Below are 20,816 nucleotides of genomic sequence, written 5' to 3' on the forward strand. Positions count from 1 at the left end.
AAGTACTTTATTTGGGTTTTGTAGGGAGGTGGTGGAGGCGGTGCAGTGCAGTGGAATAAAACGGTAAACAACAAAGAGGCATGGGTCAGACTTTTTATTTTAAATCACAGCTGCCCTGATTAACAGCACGTTACCAGGCACCAGACCAATGAAACTGGCAGCAGGTAGAATTCATAAGGAGCAGACAGGTGAGGAAGGCAGGATGATGGGCATATGCAAGCACCAGTCAGGAGCATGGGCCTGCACGTATTAGTTAGCATAAAAATACTGTTAAATTATTCAAGGGCAACAGAGTAAAGCAACCGCGGGCTGTTACACGGCTGCATGACTCAGAGTTCCTCAGTTCACCCTGTGCCTGAAAAGAGCTGTTTTAACTCCTCTCACTTTAAGTCTACCGTCCCTTTTAGCCTACGGCATGAATAGCAATTTGGTTCCTGATCTGATGTCCTACAAAGAACCTCCCAAAAAAAAAAAATAAAAGAATCAATATGAGACTGCACTTTTAAAGTGAATCTCAAGGCAAATGATGAAACTGCTGCTGCTGTTCAGCTTGATTTTAGTGCAACAAGGTTAATTTAAACGTTCAACATTTTCTCATCAGTTGGGGAGGATGGATTTGATGTATTTGTACTGTCGCCTCAGTTTTGTTGCTATACTTACATTTCAGATGGAAATAAAGTAGAATCATAAAGTAAAGTTTTTGCATCTTTAAGGATTTTTTTTTTTTTTTTTGCATACTGAGCACCTTTCATTTAATACTTTATGGAGTTTAAAAAAAAAACACTTTACTGCCAGTCCTTATATTATGTTACTTACATACTTACCATGCATTCATTAGAAAGGCCCATGTTAAAACATATCTCATTTTTGATCAATTACATTTGTCATATTTGCTCTTGCTTGAACAGTTTAATGTTGTTGCTGTAAACACACTTTGTTTAATTGTGATCTGCAATGTAACAAACATCCAACAAAAGACTGATCAAATCAGTTGAGTAAAGAAAAAAAAACTTGACTGTTTGAGACCGATACTCTGAGAGTATACTGATGAGTTTTAATAAAGGAATTTTGCTTTTCAGCTGTATTGAAAGTCAAATAAATGCATACATTTTTAATAAGCCTCAATGTTAGTACTATTGTCATCAATATTAGCAGACAGCTGCAGTTTCCATGCATTACAAACATCTGCTGGGGTTTCCTGAGATGTCCACGCCCCTGTGGCTCACAGTATACATGCCTGCATGCTCTGGCAGAGGATCTAGGAAGGTTGGCGGTCAGAGGCAGAGGAGAAAAGGCGGCCACGCACATCATGATCGGAGACTTCATCGCTTGAAACCCGACAACTCAGATCTTCGAGTCCAGCTCGCATCTCAGACAAGGTAAATATTTACTGTTAACACTGTCAGTGATGTTGAACCGACGCGATAGACGGATTTTCACTGTCCAAACGCGCAGCGGAGCTACAATAACGCAGTTATATTCGGCGGAGCGCTTCTCAAACTACAAGTTATCCCGATTACCGTTACTTTACGTCCTGGTTATATAAATAGGGTCTGAATATGCTACAGAGCAATCTGCGTACAGGAAAGTGGACAGCACCGCTGTAAGAGAGCACCACTGAATCTCCACTAAAAACGTTTTAAGGTCGAACTGTAGCTCCCAACAGAATGAGTTATGGATGATTTGTGCGACTGCAAGATGAATCACAGTTCTTCCTACTGTGTGAGCACTTTTCCCGGCGCTTCCGTTTTACATTAAAGTCTAAAGACTTGAAAGTAGCTCCTTAGAAAAGAGAAATCCAGTCCCGCAGTGCGGGCGGGTTTTTTCCCCCCCATGTCTTTAATGAGACAGGACTTGTTGTATGCCTGTGGCTGGGTGTGTTCCAAACATGTCTGTTTTTGGATATCTGGGATTCAGACAAGTTTCCTGTCAGGAAGGGACAAGGATATGGCCTGGTCAGTTCAATTCAATGGCTGACTCATCCAGTACCAAGACAGTATTTTTCCTTTACCTAACACAGTGTAGGCTTCACAGAAGCCCTTTCAACCCTCCCCCCACCCCATTAAACTATGGAGGCCCTCAGGGTCTAGAAAAAAAAAACCCAGAACACCATAAAATTCAGTGCTTATGTAAAATAATTTATTAAGAAATTAGTTACATCAAATTACATGTTTTCAAATGATCATCAAATTACTTGTTATCAGCTGAGTTGAATTTACTTGTAAATACATTTGTTTAGGCCAAACTTTTTCTTTTAGGACAGCAGTGAAATTCATCCCTGAAATTCATATTATAAAATTAGGGATGTGCTGCTGGTTTTACACACATTCAGTTTGTTGTTTGCGGGGAATGATGTCATTGTGTTTCTGCACACACACATGCAGGTCCATCAGGGGTCTGTTCTTGGTCGATAACTCTTTAACTTTTACATACTCCCAGTTGGTGCTTTCATAAAGAATCCTAATATATTCTATCATACTTACACAGATGATACACAGTTGTACATGGTTTACTTTGATGATCTAACCTCTCTTCACAAATTAATGAGCTGAACCGATGACATTAATTGTTGGATGTCTCGAAACGTTTTAGAACTGAACACAGACCAGACGGTAATATTTGCTGGTGGTCCAAAAAAGTCAGACAGAAAATGTGTTCATATTTATCATCCCTTGCTCTGAAATACAGCGAGCAAGTCAGGAATCTGTTTTGGTGAATGGTCTTAGTTTTGACAGTCACTAGAACTGCTTTCTATCACTTTAAAAATATAGATCAAAAGTCAGAAGTTTCTTATCTCAAACTGACTCTGAGAAAGTTGTCCGTGCATTCGTATCAAGCACATTAGACTATTCTAACACTCTGTTTGCTGGATTATACATTTGTTAGTAGGATGACTTCAGCTTGTTCAGTATCCCGGAACCAGAGTCCTTACACGTAAACAGAAATTTAATAAGTTGCAGTCTTCAAAGTGACTTTATTGTGGCAAGATGGCAATAAAACAGCAATAAGATGGAATCAGTCTTCTACCAGTTTGCAGTCCAGCCAGAACGCCATGGATCTGAAACAGGAATTCTAAAACTCCTCCACAAATAGCGACATAGTATAAATGACAGTTTCATATTACGCTGACTCTAGAAGCTACTTACATGCAGTACTGGAGTAAATTTAGCATCTATTAAATTGTCAACATCATAAACTTCTTTATGAGTAGAAATGTGGCCAAACCAGAGTTAAAAATGTAGCTGCTAGAATTCTTTAAAGACAAATAAAAAAAAAAATGCAATAAACAAAATTCCATTGAGATGGATATCTCAAAACACTGAAACTTACACTTATTTGCATTGTTATTTGGAGCTAAGTGAGAAAAGATAATTTTTGCTGTGTGACCTAACCGACCCTTTAAAGTCTGCCACGGTTTCGTATAAACATCTCCTGAAGAGCTTCTCTCACTCCTTCCTGTTGTTATGATTGTGAAATGGAAGAATCGATAAAGACACTCCAGGTGAAAAAACTTAATTGAACTATGAAAAACATGACGTCTCTAAAAGCTTCAGTCTTTTAGCAACATGTTCAAGAATACCTTACGGCTAAACTTATTAATAATGCAAGACAAGGTTTTATTGACCGTAGCTATTTACCACTGTGGAGCTGCATATGATCAAATGTTGCACTTTATAATCTGACGACTATTTAGATCGTTCAGTCATTTTCCGGTTGTAGAGACATGCTATGTACTATATAGTTCACACTGGAATGTTTTACTACAGAAATCAGTGTGGAGAGTGTTTGTCACATGCAGTTTAAATGACAGTGTAACCAAGCTACTGCCAGACAGACACTGGAAACAGGATCCTGCAGCTGCAGTACTTTAAAGAAGGTGACCACATAATGACAGTGTGAGGGACTCTGCTCTTTTTCATGCTACTGGTTTTAACAAAATTAATCTTTAAATAGCCTGTAAAGAGATTAATAGCTCCAACAACTTGCTGTTGTGTATACAAGCTAAGTGCTATGATTGGTTATGATCAGTTTTGTTAGTCATCGTGTTGCCAGGTGTGAACCGACTCTGCAAAACCAGTGGGCTTTTGGACTGTGAAATTCATGTCTAAACACTTGTCAGAATGAGTAATGTTTATAGTCCAATGTATAGAATGGCTCTTAATAAATTAAATTTGAGATGGGCATTTGCACAATGTCAGAGTTCCACTTGAGATGAGGTTTGGGCAAAGAGAGAAAGTTCAGGGTTCAAAACTAGTCTATCTGGATTGTGGGAAGTAGGAAAATACAGGGTTTTGATTGTCAAATTCTGGACCAATACCATACCGGTATGGCCAATAGTTAACACTGGAAGCACAAAAGAAACTCATCTATATCCAGATACTTTTATTTAGTGGTTAATCTTCTTTTAGTGAATGCAGATTGATTAAATTGGTAATTTTACTTCAGTATTTTTGTATTAAGCTAATGTGAAGTGTTAACATTGTTAATTGAAATGTTAGTCAAAGTATAATGACTTTGAAGGAAGCCTCCACACCCAGTTATGTTACCACAAATCCTTGACATTTAATGTTTCAGTCCCTTGATGTGGACCAAGTTTGTAGATTGCCTTGATTACCCCACAACGTTGGGCTGCAGTCCACATATTGTGTCCTTTAACAGTTTCTCCACCCTACTTTATGATGACATGAATGCCCAGGCCTGTGGGCTTGGTCCTGGAATATTGTTGAAAGCTTTGATATTTCAAGGCTAAAAAGAAAACAATGGAAAAATGGCTTGATATTTGGTAAAAATGTTTGGGAGCTTTAATGGAACCTAAGAAATGAACATTTTTGGCAGCTTTGAAAGGAAAGTAACTGCTTTGACTGATAAGCAAAAAGCAGAATACTCAAAAGCCAAATTAAAATGGTTAGCCAAACATTAAAGATATGACAGAGTTCAAACAACAACAACAAAAGGGATGTAAGATGCATCATGAAAGTCACTGGTGGTGAGTGGCTTTAAAAAGGAATGCCCTGTGAATTTAATAATGTCATTGTTCTCTCTGAGGCTAATACATTTCCCAATTGTACTCTCTAAGAGTTATGTGGTGTTCTTTTCCATTGTTTTGTAACAGGCACCATGATTCCTGTGATGGAATTCCGGCAGTTTTCTGAACAGCAGACAGCGTTCAGAGTCCTGAAGCCGTGGTGGGATGTGTTCACTGACTATCTGTCTGTAATGATGCTCATGATTGGCGTCTTTGGATGTACTCTTCAGGTCAGTAAGACTGACTCACCGTGATGTATTTACTTGAAGAAAGAGACTAATGGAAGTGTAGCTAATACACAGTAACCCACAAGTTTGGATTCAAACATTCTGTTTATGTGATAAGAGAAGTTTTTCTACAGTTTTCTCATTAAATTTAACAATAATTAGACTCAGAGAAAGTCTATACTCTCCCAGATGGCAACATTACTGCTTTGCTTTCTGCTTTGGAACCAGCTCGAAAAAGCACTAATTATGTGCTTTTACAACCCAGCCTGTGTAAAGCAAGGGAGGCATTCAGCCCATCAGGAGTGTACCAGTGGAAACTTTAACCGCCCAGCCACTTTTAGTAAACAGAAGACTCCTAACTCCTGTGAGGCGCTACTTGACTTCACTCTCTGTGTGAAATAGGGACTTTTTTTTGAATGTTGTACAACTCTTTAGTGTAAATCCTGGAAATGATACCAAAACAGTTTAAGAAAAATGTTAACAGGAAATTTATCAGGCTGGAAGCTGCCATTGTTTCCCATTCTCACCATTACAGTGTTTGGACGTGATCTGATTGGTTGTAAATTGAGTGAACAATTCTTTTTGTAGCCAAGTTTAGTTTATAAGTCAGTTATGTAAACGTATTACGCTGCCTGACACAGAAATCTTGTCACTTACTGTATAGTTTGAGTTTTTAAAATTCTGCAGATCAATCAGTCAGTCTTCAGAGACTTTCACTGACTTGACTTTGCATTGCTGTCTGTGATATCTGCAGCGCAACTGCATTGCTTACTATAGTGATTAATTTTATGTCCTCACTTCTCACTAAAATGGGTCGAGAATCTGAGTTTTAAACAGGTAAACAGAGTCCACATAACATCTCCTCCTCTGAGCCCCATTTCCTGTCATTAGCATCTCTTAGTCAAGCAGCTGCTTTTCATTATTTACATTACAAGTAAACGCCTAAGGCATTTGTTTTTTACTGATGCCATTTGGTGGATAGCGCTCAGTGTGTTTACATGCAATCAGGTTACGTAGAGCACCCAAGTAAAGTTAATGAGAGAATGCTTTATATGCACTGTAATAATGTGGTAACTTTTTGTGGCTTACTGAAATCCATGCACGGCTCTCTCTTAGTGAAAATGCACAAAGTAGCAAGGCTAAATGGTAGAAAAACAGAAATCAAAACAGCAGTGTATCTGGGATGTACTAGATTTTTTGTATCTGTGTCACAGGTGCAGTCAGACGAGGGCTCTCCTTACAGTGCAAATGTGTCTGATTTTTAACAAATAGGTCAACCTTTAGCAGTCAATACTGACTCGTTTTGACTTCCTTATGTTATTCAAGCTAATGGAGTGAGTGTGGTGTTTTGATCAGACATCGATTCCTGTCTAATCAAAGATGGGAAATGCCATAAAGACTTTGCTTCTCTTTTTCTGGAGAAGCAGTGTTTATCCATGCGAACATTCAGACCAGTAACAGCCAGCAAAACATGGAAGATGCAGGGTAGCATTTTGTTATTTCACGTGATATGGGACATTCAGTTTGAGGAAAAGATCTATGATACTGAAGGCTTATCAGATCTGGAAAGCAATCACAGTGACCATTATGCTCTAAACTACTTAATTGCGTAATGTCTCCTGGGTTGAGGCAGTGCATGTTCTAATTCAACACATATTCCCTGCAAAAAAAATACAAATACTGTAATACTTGCTTCAGGACAAACATGATGCTGTCTTAGGATCATATGTCCTTGAGTCGAGGGTTGGCACCACTATTTTATTTCTTGCATAAAATATTTTAACTTTTGAGAAATGTTTTCTTGCTCAGCCATTAAAACTACCAAGTTTAGGTTTGCATAGGTTATAAAAGATCATGGTTTAGGTTACAACAGACCCAATAGGCAGTTTGACAACTGTAGCCACCCTATGATTAATCCTCCGTTTCCGGGGTTACCAGTTTTGGCCCTATGGCTGGTTTGCTGAAACCTGCAAGGATATAAATGTCAAAATGTGCTCATTATAAATGTTCTTGTGAATTATTTTCGGGAAAGCAAATTACCCTTGAAACGTAACTGAGAAACAATTTAGCACTTTAAGCCACAAAGGCTTGTTGGTCATTGATTGTACCTGACGGTTGATTGCTAGGGGACATTCTAGTGTTCTAATGGTATTTATCACACGTCAATCAGCAGTGTCCTTTGCTTTCATTGGTAGTTCCTTCAAAGGCTCACCTTTAAGTTAACAAAAGCTTAACTGTGGCCCCTTCATTGCATGAAATCTGAAAAACACTCATTTCTGTGTCTGACTGAGCCTTATTATGCATTTCTTCTTTCTAATATATATATATATTTTTTTATTTCATTTTAGGTAATGCACGATAAAATTATATGCCTTCCTCAGAGAATATCATTGCCTTCAGACAACAGCAGTGAAGTAGGGTTGAAGTCACCATTACATCTGCAGTCCAACACCTCAACTGTACCAACAGGCCTGAAGACCAATCTAGATCTTCAACAGTACAGTTTCATCAACCAAATGTGCTATGAGAATGCCTTGCATTGGTATGCCAAATACTTTCCCTATTTGGTGCTCATGCACACTTTAGTTTTCATGGTGTGTAGCAACTTCTGGTTCAAATTCCCTGGCTCAAGCTCTAAAATAGAGCATTTTATCTCTATGCTTGGCAAGTGCTTCGACTCTCCCTGGACCACACGAGCTTTGTCGGAAGTGTCTGGAGAAAATCAAGAAGAACAGGATCATAAAAAGGGCACCGCTTCTAGGTCTAACATTCCTATGTCTCCGGGGGAAGGCAGCCTCGAGAAGACGCAGTCCCTGCGTTCTATTGCCGAAAAGATTGTTGTTGACCAGCCATCAGCAAGTGTTCTTGATAAAAAGGAGGGTGAACAAGCTAAAGCTCTGTTCGAAAAGGTGAAGAAGTTCCGTTTGCATGTTGAGGAAGGAGATATCCTTTACCTCATGTATGTTTGCCAGACTGTATTCAAGGTGTTTAAATTCCTTGTGATCATTGCTTATAACAGCGCTCTAGTAAATAACGTAAATAACACAGTACGTTGCAACGGTATCGAGGAGATCCAGAACATGACAGGCTACAAAGTCTTTGAATGCAATCACACCATGGCTCATCTCTTTTCTAAGCTGTCTTGCTGTTACCTGTTCTTGGTGTCTGTCTATGGATTAACAAGCCTCTACACCTCCTACTGGCTGTTTTACCGCTCACTGAAAGAATACTCATTCGAGTATGTGCGACAGGAAACGGGCATCAGTGACATCCCAGATGTCAAGAATGACTTTGCTTTCATGCTTCACATGATTGATCAGTATGACCCACTGTATTCCAAACGATTTGCAGTTTTTCTCTCCGAAGTCAGTGAAAACAAACTGAAACAGCTCAGTCTCAACCATGAGTGGACTGCAGAGAAACTGCGTCAGAGACTCCAGACCAACTCCAACAACAAACTTGAACTACAGCTGTTCATGTTCTCTGGTTTACCCGACACTGTCTTTGAACTGACAGAGCTGCAGTCACTCAAGCTGGAACTAATCAACAATGTCACCATCCCTGCCTCAATCTCACAGCTGCAAGATCTTCAGGAGCTGTCTCTTTACCAGTGCTCTTTAAAGTTGCACACAACTGCTACGTCCTTCCTCAAAGAGAACCTGAAAGTGCTTCGTGTGAAGTTCGATGACAACAGAGAACTTCCAAACTGGATGTATGGCCTGCGAAATTTAGAGGAGCTCTATCTTACTGGGTCCCTCAGCTCTGATGCCTCCAAGAATATAGTTCTTGAGTCTCTGCGGGAAATGAAGTGTCTCAAAATACTCTCCCTTAAGAGCAGCTTAACCAAGATACCCCAGTCGATTGTGGATGTTTCCAGCCATCTGCAGCAACTCTATTTACACAACGATGGCACTAAGCTAGTAATGCTCAACAACCTGAAAAAGATGACCAATCTAATAGAGCTGGAGCTAGTACGCTGTGATCTGGAGCGCATTCCGCATGCAGTCTTTAGCCTAACAAGTCTGCAAAAGCTTGACCTGAAAGAGAATAACCTTCGTTCGATAGAGGAAATTGTCAGCTTCCAGCATCTGCGGAAGCTCACTTGCCTCAAACTCTGGTACAACAGCATCATGTACATCCCAGAGCATATCAAAAAACTCGGCAGCTTAGAGCACCTCTACTTCAGCCACAACAAGATTGAGATATTGCCCTCACACCTGTTCTTGTGCAACAAGCTGCGCTACCTGGACCTATCCAACAATGACATCCGTTTCATTCCTCCAGAAATCGGAGTTCTTCAGAGCCTGCAGTACCTTTCTGTCTCTTGCAACAAAATTGAAAATCTACCAGATGAACTGTTCTTTTGCAAAAAGCTGAAAACGCTAAAGCTTGGCAAGAACTCGCTGTCCAAACTCTCGCCAAAAATATCCTATCTAGCTCTTCTGACCTACCTGGAGCTCAAAGGCAACCACTTTGAGTTCCTGCCACAGGAGCTTGCTTTCTGTCGCGCTTTGAAGCGCAGTGGCCTTATAGTTGAGGAGACACTGTTTGAAACTCTGCCTTCAGATGTCAGGGATCAAATGAAGGCTGAGTGAGATGCCTTATTGTAGCCATAGTGCCTGCTGTTTGTTCTGTCTATCAATTCAGAGCATTTGTTTAATATGAAGCCATTGTTATATTTAAGCATTATAAACATGCTAGAGATATCTTTTTGTTCTTTTGTTTTATTAACTGAAGGAAAATGACATATTCATCTATTGTCACATTGAGTGTGGCTGCTGCAGGGACACTTTATACGGCCACTACTCAATCTTAAAGAGAGAGTTCCGCGTTATGAGAAAGTGTTCCTTTTCTTTCTAAAAGTTTTAAGAAAAGTTTTATTTTAGTCTCACATCTGTCTATTAATCAGTAGTCACTGATACAGCCAGGTCAGCTCTTTCTCCCTGAAGTCTCTGATAAAATAACTCTCTGCTGCCTCTAGCTTTATATACATAAAGTGATATTGATTTTTCTCTTTTATCTGTGGAGAAGGAAGAAGCTTATTTTCCATATTGTTAAAGCCTTTCTGCAAAGCCTATTTCCAGTCACTGCGTCATGACTGAATGTAAATCTTCACATTCATGACCACACATTTATGTGTAGGCCAGTAGCCTTAGGCTGTACTGTATATATTTAGATCTAAGAGACTGTTACTTCACATGGATCACAGGAAAAGAGGAAAGTACTTATGAAATATACATAGAATCTAGAAACTTAGAATTAAACTAGAATTAAACAGTTCTCTATTGTAGGAAGCTGTCATTTTAAAGTGCATTAAAAGCCTGAAGGATGATGTCACACTGGTCTTTGTCTTTGTCTCTAAGTGTGAGCAAAAAAATATGCAGCGTAAGAAATATGCATTTTCATGAACAGTATTTTTATGTCATTGACCAATAAAATTTGAGTTTTTAAAAAAAATGTCATTTGGAATTTTTAAATGTCAGAATATTGCAAATAAAATGCAATACAGTTTTGATTTTATTGGTTTACTGACCAGTGATGCAAAATCTAAAGCGTCTAAAAGAGGAAACAGCACAAAGGACAATGTCCCGTATTCAACTGTGTTGTTGGATGAAGCATCACCTGCTGGCTGTTGAGGATTAATAACTGTAAAGAAGATTATTATTGAAAGTCCACAGGGCCTCAGATAAAAAAAAAAGGAAGTGGGAAGAAAGGGCCAAAAAAAAAATTCCAAGGGTAACCCCGAAAAAAAACCAAACCCAAGAAAAATTTTTTATTTTTTAAAGTAATGTTATTTGATTCAGCAATTATGAAAATGCTTTGCATCTACAAAAAAAGGAAAATGAAAGAAATCTTATCTCACAGTTATCACATGGTATTTAGTAATTACAAGCTCATGAAATCTTCTACCCATAAATTGTAAGCTGTAATTACAAGATGTGGTCACATGTTTTTTCCTTTTGGTGAATGCAATGTGCCTTTGTAAACAAAGGGGGCTTGGTTGCAGCTGTCAGTAAAGATTTTTTTATTAATTAAAAGGTGTAATAAAAAAGGGCTCGCATGTTCCCGTTTGAAAGTGAAGGCTGACAATCAGAAAATTGAGTGTTTTCTTGCACTTTTCTGGTAAACCAGTTTTAAATGTGGCGTTTGCACTTTTGCCACGGTCCCTAACTTCAGTGGGTCATCCTGCACTTGCTGTCAATTGAAACAAGGGCTTCAAAACGCTCTGTGCCGTCGTATCAGGTCCTGATGTGGAACAGAAAACATGCGCAATATTAGGGAAGATTTCACCTGCGCATAAAAAATGCACAGTTTCGCGGACCTGGTGCAAAGTCCTGAGGTGGTCCGGCCCCGGTGAACGAGCATATCAAACAAACGGTGTTCACCTCCAGCAGCTGGTGCTGCCGTGCCGGGCTGTTTCGCCCAGTCAGAGGCAGAGGACCGTACCATCTGAAGCCGAGTAGGGGTAGTCAGATAAGCTGCTTACAGCTCTGCCGGCAGGCCCACGGTTGAACTAGTGCGAAGAATGGACGGATTCATCTCATCAGGGAAACATGGCAAGTGAGAAGAGGCGTTGTTCGGTACTGCTGGCATCCGCAAAACCGGATCAGACTCCCTGAAGGTGAGTATGCGGCTGTTTTGAGTGTAAATCATCTAAGGTCTTTAAATGTAGCCGCAGTGCGTTGGCTCAATAACGTTAGCAGGCTGTATGGTGTTATAAAATTTAGTGGAGCTGGACAGAGAATTAAACCTGCACGGAGTGTACTGTTTTAATGTGAAGGTGATTTTCTGCAGCCGAAGATTTTTTGTGCTGCGTTTAAAGGCGTCACGTACATCCCCCACCCCTTGTTTTGAGTGCATGGATGCGTCTTGCTGCTGGAGCCGGTCTCAGCCTGCTCTGCAGCCCCATGGAAAACAGTGACCTTCATGCTTTAACCACAACAGATTTATTCGTAGGGGTAAACGATTATATTTAGTTTTTTTTTTCTCTTTAAATAGCAACACCGAAGCAGCTGTTTGTGTATCACGTGTTTTCAGTGCTCAAACAGTATTCAGCATGTTGAGCCTCTCTAGAGCCACTATGACAGTGTCACGGAGTAAAGTGCAGAGAAAACCAGGCACAGAAAAGAGACGCAATAGATGCTTAGGATTTACAGCTGCTCTGCAGACAGCACCGTTTGTTTTGCACACTGACATCTCAGATCATGTGTCAGTTCAAGTGTTGGCTCCTCTCTAAAGCTACAATCCCAAGAGGCTGTCTTCTCTGAGTCTGCTCTAAATGTTCCTGAGAAATGTAGCTGTAGCTGAAATTTGAGACAGGGATACTAGCTGTGCATTTTTTCACTAAACCCCTAATGGATCCAGCTTTACGAGAATAAATGTGATTGCAGTGGAGTCAATTTAATGTAAGTGAACAAAAGGCAGGATTAACGGTTAGAAGGTTGCACTTGGACCAGTTAAATTGCAATTGTCCATTACAGCGTGACATCTACAACATGTCACCTCCCCAATTTCTTTAATTCTTTAAGTCAGGGAATGCTTTTACAGAGTACCATTGGGATGAGGATGTCTGTAAACAGCTTACAAGGTACATCTAAGACTCCTTCATGTGTGGGTTTATTATGGACCGAGACATTATGTGAAAACAATTCAGTACAAAAACATCAACTGTTATATAATCCTATGCACATTTTCTTACTAAAGTTGTTTTCTGTTGCAGGAATGTTCACGCTCACAGAAGTAGCCTCCCTGAATGACATCCAGCCAACTTACAGAATACTGAAGCCATGGTGGGATGTCTTCATGGATTATCTTGGTATTGTCATGTTGATGTTGGCCATATTTTCTGGAACGATGCAGTTAACTAAGGACCAAGTGGTTTGTCTTCCCATTCTGGAGCAAACTCCAGAGCGGTCCGGGGGTTTCTTGGAACCTGAAGCACCAGAGCCAACCAATGGCTTTTGGAACAAAGAGAGTGCCATTGGGGAGCAAGCTGCTCCTCTCATGGCTAAAAGGCCTCCCGATAGCGTCACGCCTACCATTCACTTCACACAGCCAGCTACCATCGGACAGCCCTATCCTACAGGCGTCAGGACCAAGCTGGATTTTCAGCAGTATGTTTTTGTCAACCAGATGTGCTACCATGTCGCCCTACCTTGGTATTCAAAATATTTCCCATACCTTGCCCTAATTCACACTATTGTGTTGATGGTCAGTAGCAACTTCTGGTTCAAATACCCCAAAACAAGCTCAAAAGTAGAACATTTTGTTTCCATACTGGGAAAGTGTTTTGAATCACCTTGGACTACCAAAGCTCTGTCTGAGACTGCGTGCGAGGATTCGTCAGAGAACAAGCAGAGGCTGGCCGGGGCCTCCTCTCTCCTGAAACATCTGTCCACAAGTAGCGAGGAGGGAAGTCCGAACCAGTCCGCTCCGGTGCTGACTAAATCTGGGGTTACCTTTTCTGCTGAAAAGCTTGTGAGTGAAATTCCCTCCATGACTATACTGGACAAGAAAGATGGCGAGCAAGCGAAGGCCCTGTTTGAGAAAGTTCGGAAATTCCGTGCTCATGTGGAAGACAGTGATTTGATTTATAGACTCTATGCCATACAGACAGTTATCAAAACTGTGAAATTTATTCTGATCCTGTGCTACACAATGACGTTTGTTGCTTATATAGATTTTGACCATGTGTGTGAGCCTGAAATAAAGCATTTGACTGGATATACCAAGTTCCATTGTACACATAACATGGCATTTATGTTAAACAAGCTCCTTGTTAGTTATATTGCTCTCATATGCGTTTATGGCGTGATCTGCATATACACACTGTTCTGGCTTTTTCGGCGACCACTCAAAGAGTATTCCTTTGAAAAGGTCAGAGAGGAGAGCAGCTTCAGTGACATTCCTGACGTTAAAAATGACTTTGCATTCCTCCTCCACATGGTTGATCAATACGACCAGCTGTATTCAAAGCGTTTTGGGGTTTTTCTCTCTGAGGTGAGTGAGAATAAACTTCGCGAAATCAGCCTGAACCATGAATGGACCTTTGACAAGTTACGCCAGCATGTAACGCGCAATCCTCAAGATAAGTTGGAACTTCATCTTTTCATGCTATCTGGAGTTCCGGATGCTGTGTTTGATCTCACTGACTTGGAAATTCTGAAACTAGAATTAATCCCAGAAGCCAAAATAACAGCGAAGATCTCACAAATGATAAACCTTCAGGACCTGCACTTCTACCACTGTCCTGCCAAAGTTGAGCAGACAGCTTTCATTTTCCTTCGTGATCACCTCCGATGCCTTCATGTCAAATTCACAGATGTTGCAGAGATTCCTAGCTGGGTATACATGTTGAAAAATTTAAGGGAACTCTATTTGGTGGGTAACCTGAACTCCGAAAACAACAAACTGATTGGACTTGAGTCTCTGCGAGATCTCAGGCACCTAAAGATTCTGCACCTCAAAAGCAACCTCACAAAGATCCCTACAAACATAACCGATCTGTCACCACATCTGTTAAAGTTGGTTATTCATAATGATGGTACAAAGCTCTTAGTGCTGAACAGTTTGAAGAAAATGATGAACCTTGCAGAACTGGAACTGCATAACTGTGAACTGGAACGAATCCCTCACGCCATCTTCAGTTTGAACAACCTTCAGGAACTTGATCTCAAATCCAACAACATTCGCACCATTGAAGAGGTCATCAGCTTTCAGCACCTGAAAAGACTAACGTGTCTCAAACTTTGGCACAATAAGATCATCACTATTCCACTGTCAATCAGCCATGTTAAAAACCTGGAGTCGCTCTATCTCTCACACAACAAGCTGGAATCTCTGCCGTCACCATTATTCACACTTCTCAAGTTGCGGCACCTCGATGTTAGCCATAATTCTATAGTGGTAATCCCACCAGAGGTGGGCTTTCTCCAGAACCTCCTATACTTTGCCATTACCGGTAACAAAGTCGAGGCACTTCCCAAGCAACTGTTCAAATGCACCAAACTAAGGACTTTATGCTTTGGCCACAACTGTATCTCCTCTGTTCCAGAGAAAATTGGCCAACTTTCTCAGCTCACACATCTGGAATTGAAGGGAAACTGTCTGGAGCGTCTCCCAGCTCAGCTCGGTCAGTGTTCCCTCCTTCGCAGGAGCTGCCTGATTGTGGAGGATCATCTCTTTGACTCACTTCCAATTGAAGTAAAAGAGAGCATCAATCAGGAAACCAGTGTTTCTTTTGCTAATGGATGTAAATGTTTAAGTGATGGACGGTAGTTACATCCTATATGACATCAAATGTTGGCCATTTTCTCTCAAGTCTTTGTTTTTTAAGTGCATTAGTGCTAGAAAACAGCTAGTGCACATGTTGGGGTTTTAGGGTTATACACAGTAAACATAGCAAATACAGGGTTGGTACCACTGGAAATGTCATGGCTTGTGTCTTGTCTTGATTTTTTCCCCTTTCCTTTTATTTTTAGTTACTGTAAATGCATAGCAGCACCTCAAACACCTTATACTTCTTAACCATAGTATTCACAAACATCTATAGTAGATTAATGGGAAGAAATATATTATTGAAAGTGTACCCCTTTTACTGCTGTGACTTAATTTGTTAATTTTTTTAAGATTAACTTTATTATGAATATTTTGTGTAAAGAGTGAGATTTAAAGGATTGATGCCTGCATGTATCTCCAGCCAGATCTGACAATGAAGTATAAAGCTGCAACCTGGAGATGATTAGCTTAGCGTAGCTTAGCAAAAAGATTGGAAAAATGGGGAAACCGCTACAATCTGTGAACTGACCATGAAATTAAATCCATGCATATTTAAAGTTAAATAAGTAGCATACAGTATTCAGCTTGTTTGTTGAACAAAATAAAGTGGTTTCTCTGTATTTTTAATCTTTAATGTTGAGCTCAGCTAACTGTAGCTCCATATTTAGCATGAATACGTTCTATCAATCTTTTCATGTAACTCTCACAAAAAAAGTATTATTTCTCAAAAATGGCAGCACTTTAATCAGATAACGTTAGTTTCTTTGTTTTTGTGTGTGCCTTATTTATTTTCTGTTGTTTTTGCTGTTTTCCCTTTTAACAAACATTTTATATTTAATACTTAAAGTTAACAGAAGCATCTCTTTCCAGAAGCAATGTTGTCATTTTCCTGGATAATAAACAGAGCTCACTGGTTTTACTGTTTTTATCAAGCACTTTATCTCTACTTTCAAATCGAATCTGTACGAGCGATAACAGGGTGCCGTTTATGGGAAGTGGCATCGCTTTTTGGATTTTTTTCAATGCATTTCAGTTACAATTACAGAGATGTGCTTAAAACTACAAAACCAAATCTATCATGGAGACTGTAAATGAGGATGTGATTTGAATCCTTTAAAAATCTCAACTTCATCTATATTGTTATTATAAACATTTCAAAACTGTTAGTGTCAGGAACCTCACTTCTCATGCACAACAAGCTGAGTCTTTACCTTCACTGTTATTCACCCTCCTCATGTACTACCACTAACCAATAAACCACAATTAACTGTATGTTCTCATTAAGCGTATTCCACCTTCTTTAGGCTTATCGTGCATTTTGAAGATGTACACCTATATGTTGAAATTTCCATTAACCTCTTTTGCTACTGCTTCAGTCTTTAATCTTTTTTTTTTCTTTTTTAATCAATAGACACCATATTCCTTTCAGCCAAATCACAAAGATGCTTTGTTTAATTATTGTTTTTACTTTAACTGTTATGTCTAGTTATGTTGTACTGTTCTGATCAGTATATTTCTCATGTATTTTTTGTGTACTTACATTGTGTTTTCTGTGTTTTTCTGCCCAGCACTTTGTAAACCTGTTTCTAAAATGCGCTATGTTACATAATAAAGGAATGCTATACAGTTATTATTGCTATTATGAAATGCTAGAAATTATAATAAAATTGCACTGCAATACTTTTATGCACAAAAATGTGAAATTATTCTGTATATTTGTGTTGTGAAAGCCTTGATGTCTCATATCTCACTGTTCTTTTTGTTTGTTTGTTCTTTGCTTAGCCAGAACAGGTTTTTCTCCTCATCCACCAGTAAGAAAACTGCTGACATGTTGTTTTACCAGATACCTGCACACACCTGGGCTACATGAAAAAATGCAACAGTCACATTTTACCTGACAACCTTCTGCTTTTTAACAGAGTTTCTGTTAAAACCAGTAATGCCTATGTACTACATCAGGGGTGGGCAACTCCAGGCCTCGAGGGCCGGTGTCCCTGCAAGTTTTATATGTGTCCTTGAACCAACACAGCTGATTTAAATGGCTAATTTAGCTCCTCAACATGTCCTGAAGTTCTCCAGAGGCCTGGTAACAAACTAATCATGTGATTCAGGTGTGTTGACGCAAGGTGAGAACTAAAACCTGCAGGACACCGGCCCTCGAGGCCTGGAATTGGCCACCCCTGTACTACATTCATCACCAGTTTATTGCAGGGTCAACACAGAAAGAGTCTCACACATTCAAATTCATACCTACAGCCCATTTAGAATGAGCATTTAACCTAATAGACATATTTTTGGACTGTGGGAGGAAGCTAAGGCGGAGAGGATTCATAACAGGAAGAACATGCCAAAGCTATCCAGGATGAAATTAATGAAATAGATCTATCTATCTATCTATCTATCTATCTATCTATCTATCTATCTATCTATCTATCTATCTATCTATCTGTAATATTTAATTTGGTGTCAAACGTGATACACTTCATACTATAAAGAAACATTGTAAATGTGGAAGACTTTCTGAAACTACATGATAATACATTTCTTGTGCAGTGTTGCCCCCTTGTGGAAATAATTTGTTCCTATGTGTGTTTTTGTTTTCCAAGTAGTATTTACTACCGGTACATTGGATATGCTTTCAAACATCCATCTTATCTTATTATTCTAAGATGTTTATCAGACAATAACATGGACCAGTTAAATTAAACTGTAGGGATTTGCACTTAATTTACTAATAAATAACAAAAACTGTGTCATTTATCATCTCTAAATTGTGTAACTGGGAGGCACTGGTAGGGCCAGCAAGTTTTGGGCCCCCCTTAGTGGCGCCCCTGATTAAGAGGGTTAAAACAAACTTTAGAAGTCATCATTCAGTATTTTCCTGGTCCAGTCCAGTTGAAATTAAATAGGATTGTAGGTGGTCCAGCTAAATGAGTTCAGCATCTCTGTTAAACAGACCTTCTTATATCACAGAACTATATCATGTCACACTGCCACAGATCATTGTGCTACGATGACAATGCTCCATGCCCATTTTATTATTTTATATTAATATGCAGTTTTATCTTATACATGTTATTCAAAGGAGCTTGCAAAGAAAAGCGTCTGGACTTCTTTAAGTTGCTTGAAGACGTTTCACCTCTCATCCGAGAAGCTTCTTCAGTTCTAAGGTCAAATGGTGGAGAGTCCCAGATATAAACCTAGTGGGAGTGACCCCCCACAGAGGGACAAAAGGACCCCCTGATGATCCTCTAATCACCTGAGCCAAGGTGTGAAATTGGGTGCGGGCCCCAATCAGCCAGAGTTTCAGGTGGGTTCATTGTGAAACCTGGCCTCACCTTGTCATGCGAATTCCTGAGGTCAGATGGCCCAGGATGTGAGTGGGCGTTAAGGCGTCTGGGAAGGGATCTCAAGACCTTGGCTCAGGTGATTAGAGGATCATCAGGGGGTCCTTTTGTCCCTCTGTGGGGGGTCACTCCCACTAGGTTTATATCTGGGACTCTCCACCATTTGACCTTAGAACTGAAGAAGCTTCTCGGATGAGAGGTGAAACGTCTTCAAGCAACTTAAAGAAGTCCAGACGCTTTTCTTTGCAAGCTCCTTTGACTACGATGACCTGGATGACTGAGAACCTTCACAGACTTATACATGTTATATTTTTAAGTTTTATTTTTCCTGACATTCAGCTTGTCTTTCTAGAGCACCAATAAGGCACGACTCTCATGTTTAAGGCATACAAAATTAATTGCCTAATTTTGCTTTCTACTTAAGATGTGCAACTTGTGTCAGTTCCAAAAAGCCATGAAAGCAGGGCAATGCTACAGGGTAGTATATGGAATATAAATCCAAAAATATAGCCTCCTACAATATAACTAAAATATTTAAAAAAAAACCTTCAGATGAGGAAGCATCCCATTGTGGATATATGTTGATATATGAAGGTTTATTTATACTACAGCTGGCTCGACACCCCCCTTTTCATGTCTGTTGGTACTGATATCACAACCTTGAACATCTGCAAATGCAAATACACAATCAATACATTGTTTTCCCCCTCCCTTAAAGAGCTAAGCTGTTGATATAGTTGTGTGTGGACACAACTATAGACTGTGAAAATAGAAATAAACATGATTGCATCGTTTGGGTCTGAAAAGTGATAGCAACGTGAAAGTGCCCTAAACAAATGTTCTTTCTAATGACCAACACAGGCTGACTGTACAGTAAAGTAAATAGTATCCTGATGAGTTCATGGTCTCAGTCACTAGTTTCAACTCTTACTCAATCCAGCATTATTTTTAATTTGTAAATTATGATTCCCAAGATGGTAAAGTAGGGTTTAGTGCAGGCCTATGACCATGCAGTGCGGCCCTCAAAGCCCTCAAAGAGTTGGCAGTTCGTCTTGTAATCGGAAGGTTGACGGTTTGAGCCCCGGCTTCGACAGTCTCTGTCGTTGTGTCCTTGGGCAAGACACTTCACCTGTTGTCTACTGGTGGTGGTCAGAGGGCCCGGTGGCGCCAGTGTCCGGCAGTCTCGCCTCTGTCAGTGCGCCCCAGGGCAGCTGTGGCTGCAATGTAGCTTGCCATCACCAGTGTGTGTGAATGGGTGGATGACTGAATGTAGTGTAAAGCGCTTTGGGGTCCTTAGGGACTGAGTAAAGCGCTATACAAATACAGGCCATTTACCATTTAATCACACCTGACTTTAAAACATAATGATAGAGATACTGTCTTTGAGGCTTCAAGTAATCAGAAAATCTCTCTGCGTAACATCCAGCTTTTATTTATGGTTTATGAGTTAGACATCTGTGCTCCAAGCATCATTTATATTCTGTGCCTGAGATGCAGCTTCCATTAGTGCATTCAAAGTTTATTTGATTCTCTTTGATTACCCTGATCTTTGTTTGATTATACCGTTTTACTTCTGATATCCAAACTTGTAATTTTGTCATGTAATGGACTGATACCAATATCAGTATTAATATCGATACCAATGTGAAGCATTGTATCACTAATCAAAACTGATTGAAACAGAAAACAACACAGGTTCTTGCTGAAAGCTGGTCACTGTCCCAGTTAATACCTTTACTAACTGGTGACACTGTTTAACAGCATGCTCTTGAATGATATAATATAGATATAGTGAATCACTAAGGAGTTATTACATGATGACAAAGGGGCGTTTTGTTTTTCTTGCATTTGTCATATATGTACTATACAACACTCATTTTCCTGAATGTTTGATGCCATAACAGGTAATTAGATATAAGCTGAATGCATTTATTTAAC

General features: G+C 39.7%; 1 protein-coding gene across 1 annotated transcript; it reads left to right on the top strand.

The window, feature by feature from the left end:
• Positions 1-1,226: 1,226 nt before the first annotated feature.
• On the top strand, positions 1,227-17,211 carry LOC102192663 (volume-regulated anion channel subunit LRRC8D-like). Its single transcript, XM_005727214.2, has 5 exons — positions 1,227-1,379; positions 5,114-5,256; positions 7,602-9,844; positions 11,769-11,875; positions 12,974-17,211. Exons 2-5 carry the CDS (start codon positions 5,119-5,121, stop codon positions 15,529-15,531), a joined length of 5,046 nt encoding a protein of 1,681 aa, XP_005727271.2. The 5' UTR covers positions 1,227-1,379; positions 5,114-5,118; the 3' UTR covers positions 15,532-17,211.
• Positions 17,212-20,816: the final 3,605 nt, after the last annotated feature.

This window comes from Pundamilia nyererei, unplaced genomic scaffold (genome assembly GCF_000239375.1).
Source record: "Pundamilia nyererei isolate P.nyererei 1_Seehausen unplaced genomic scaffold, PunNye1.0 scaffold00023, whole genome shotgun sequence".
NCBI lineage: Eukaryota > Metazoa > Chordata > Actinopteri > Cichliformes > Cichlidae > Pundamilia > Pundamilia nyererei.

Excerpts from the sequence above, each read along its gene's own strand:
- LOC102192663 (XM_005727214.2), top strand. The coding sequence starts at position 5,119 with ATGATTCCTGTGATGGAATTCCGGCAGTTTTCTGAACAGCAGACAGCG. Across the intron at positions 5,257-7,601 it reads TCTTTGGATGTACTCTTCAG|GTAATGCACGATAAAATTAT; the intron begins GTCAGTAAGACT and ends ATTTCATTTTAG. Across the intron at positions 11,876-12,973 it reads CCGGATCAGACTCCCTGAAG|GAATGTTCACGCTCACAGAA; the intron begins GTGAGTATGCGG and ends TTTCTGTTGCAG.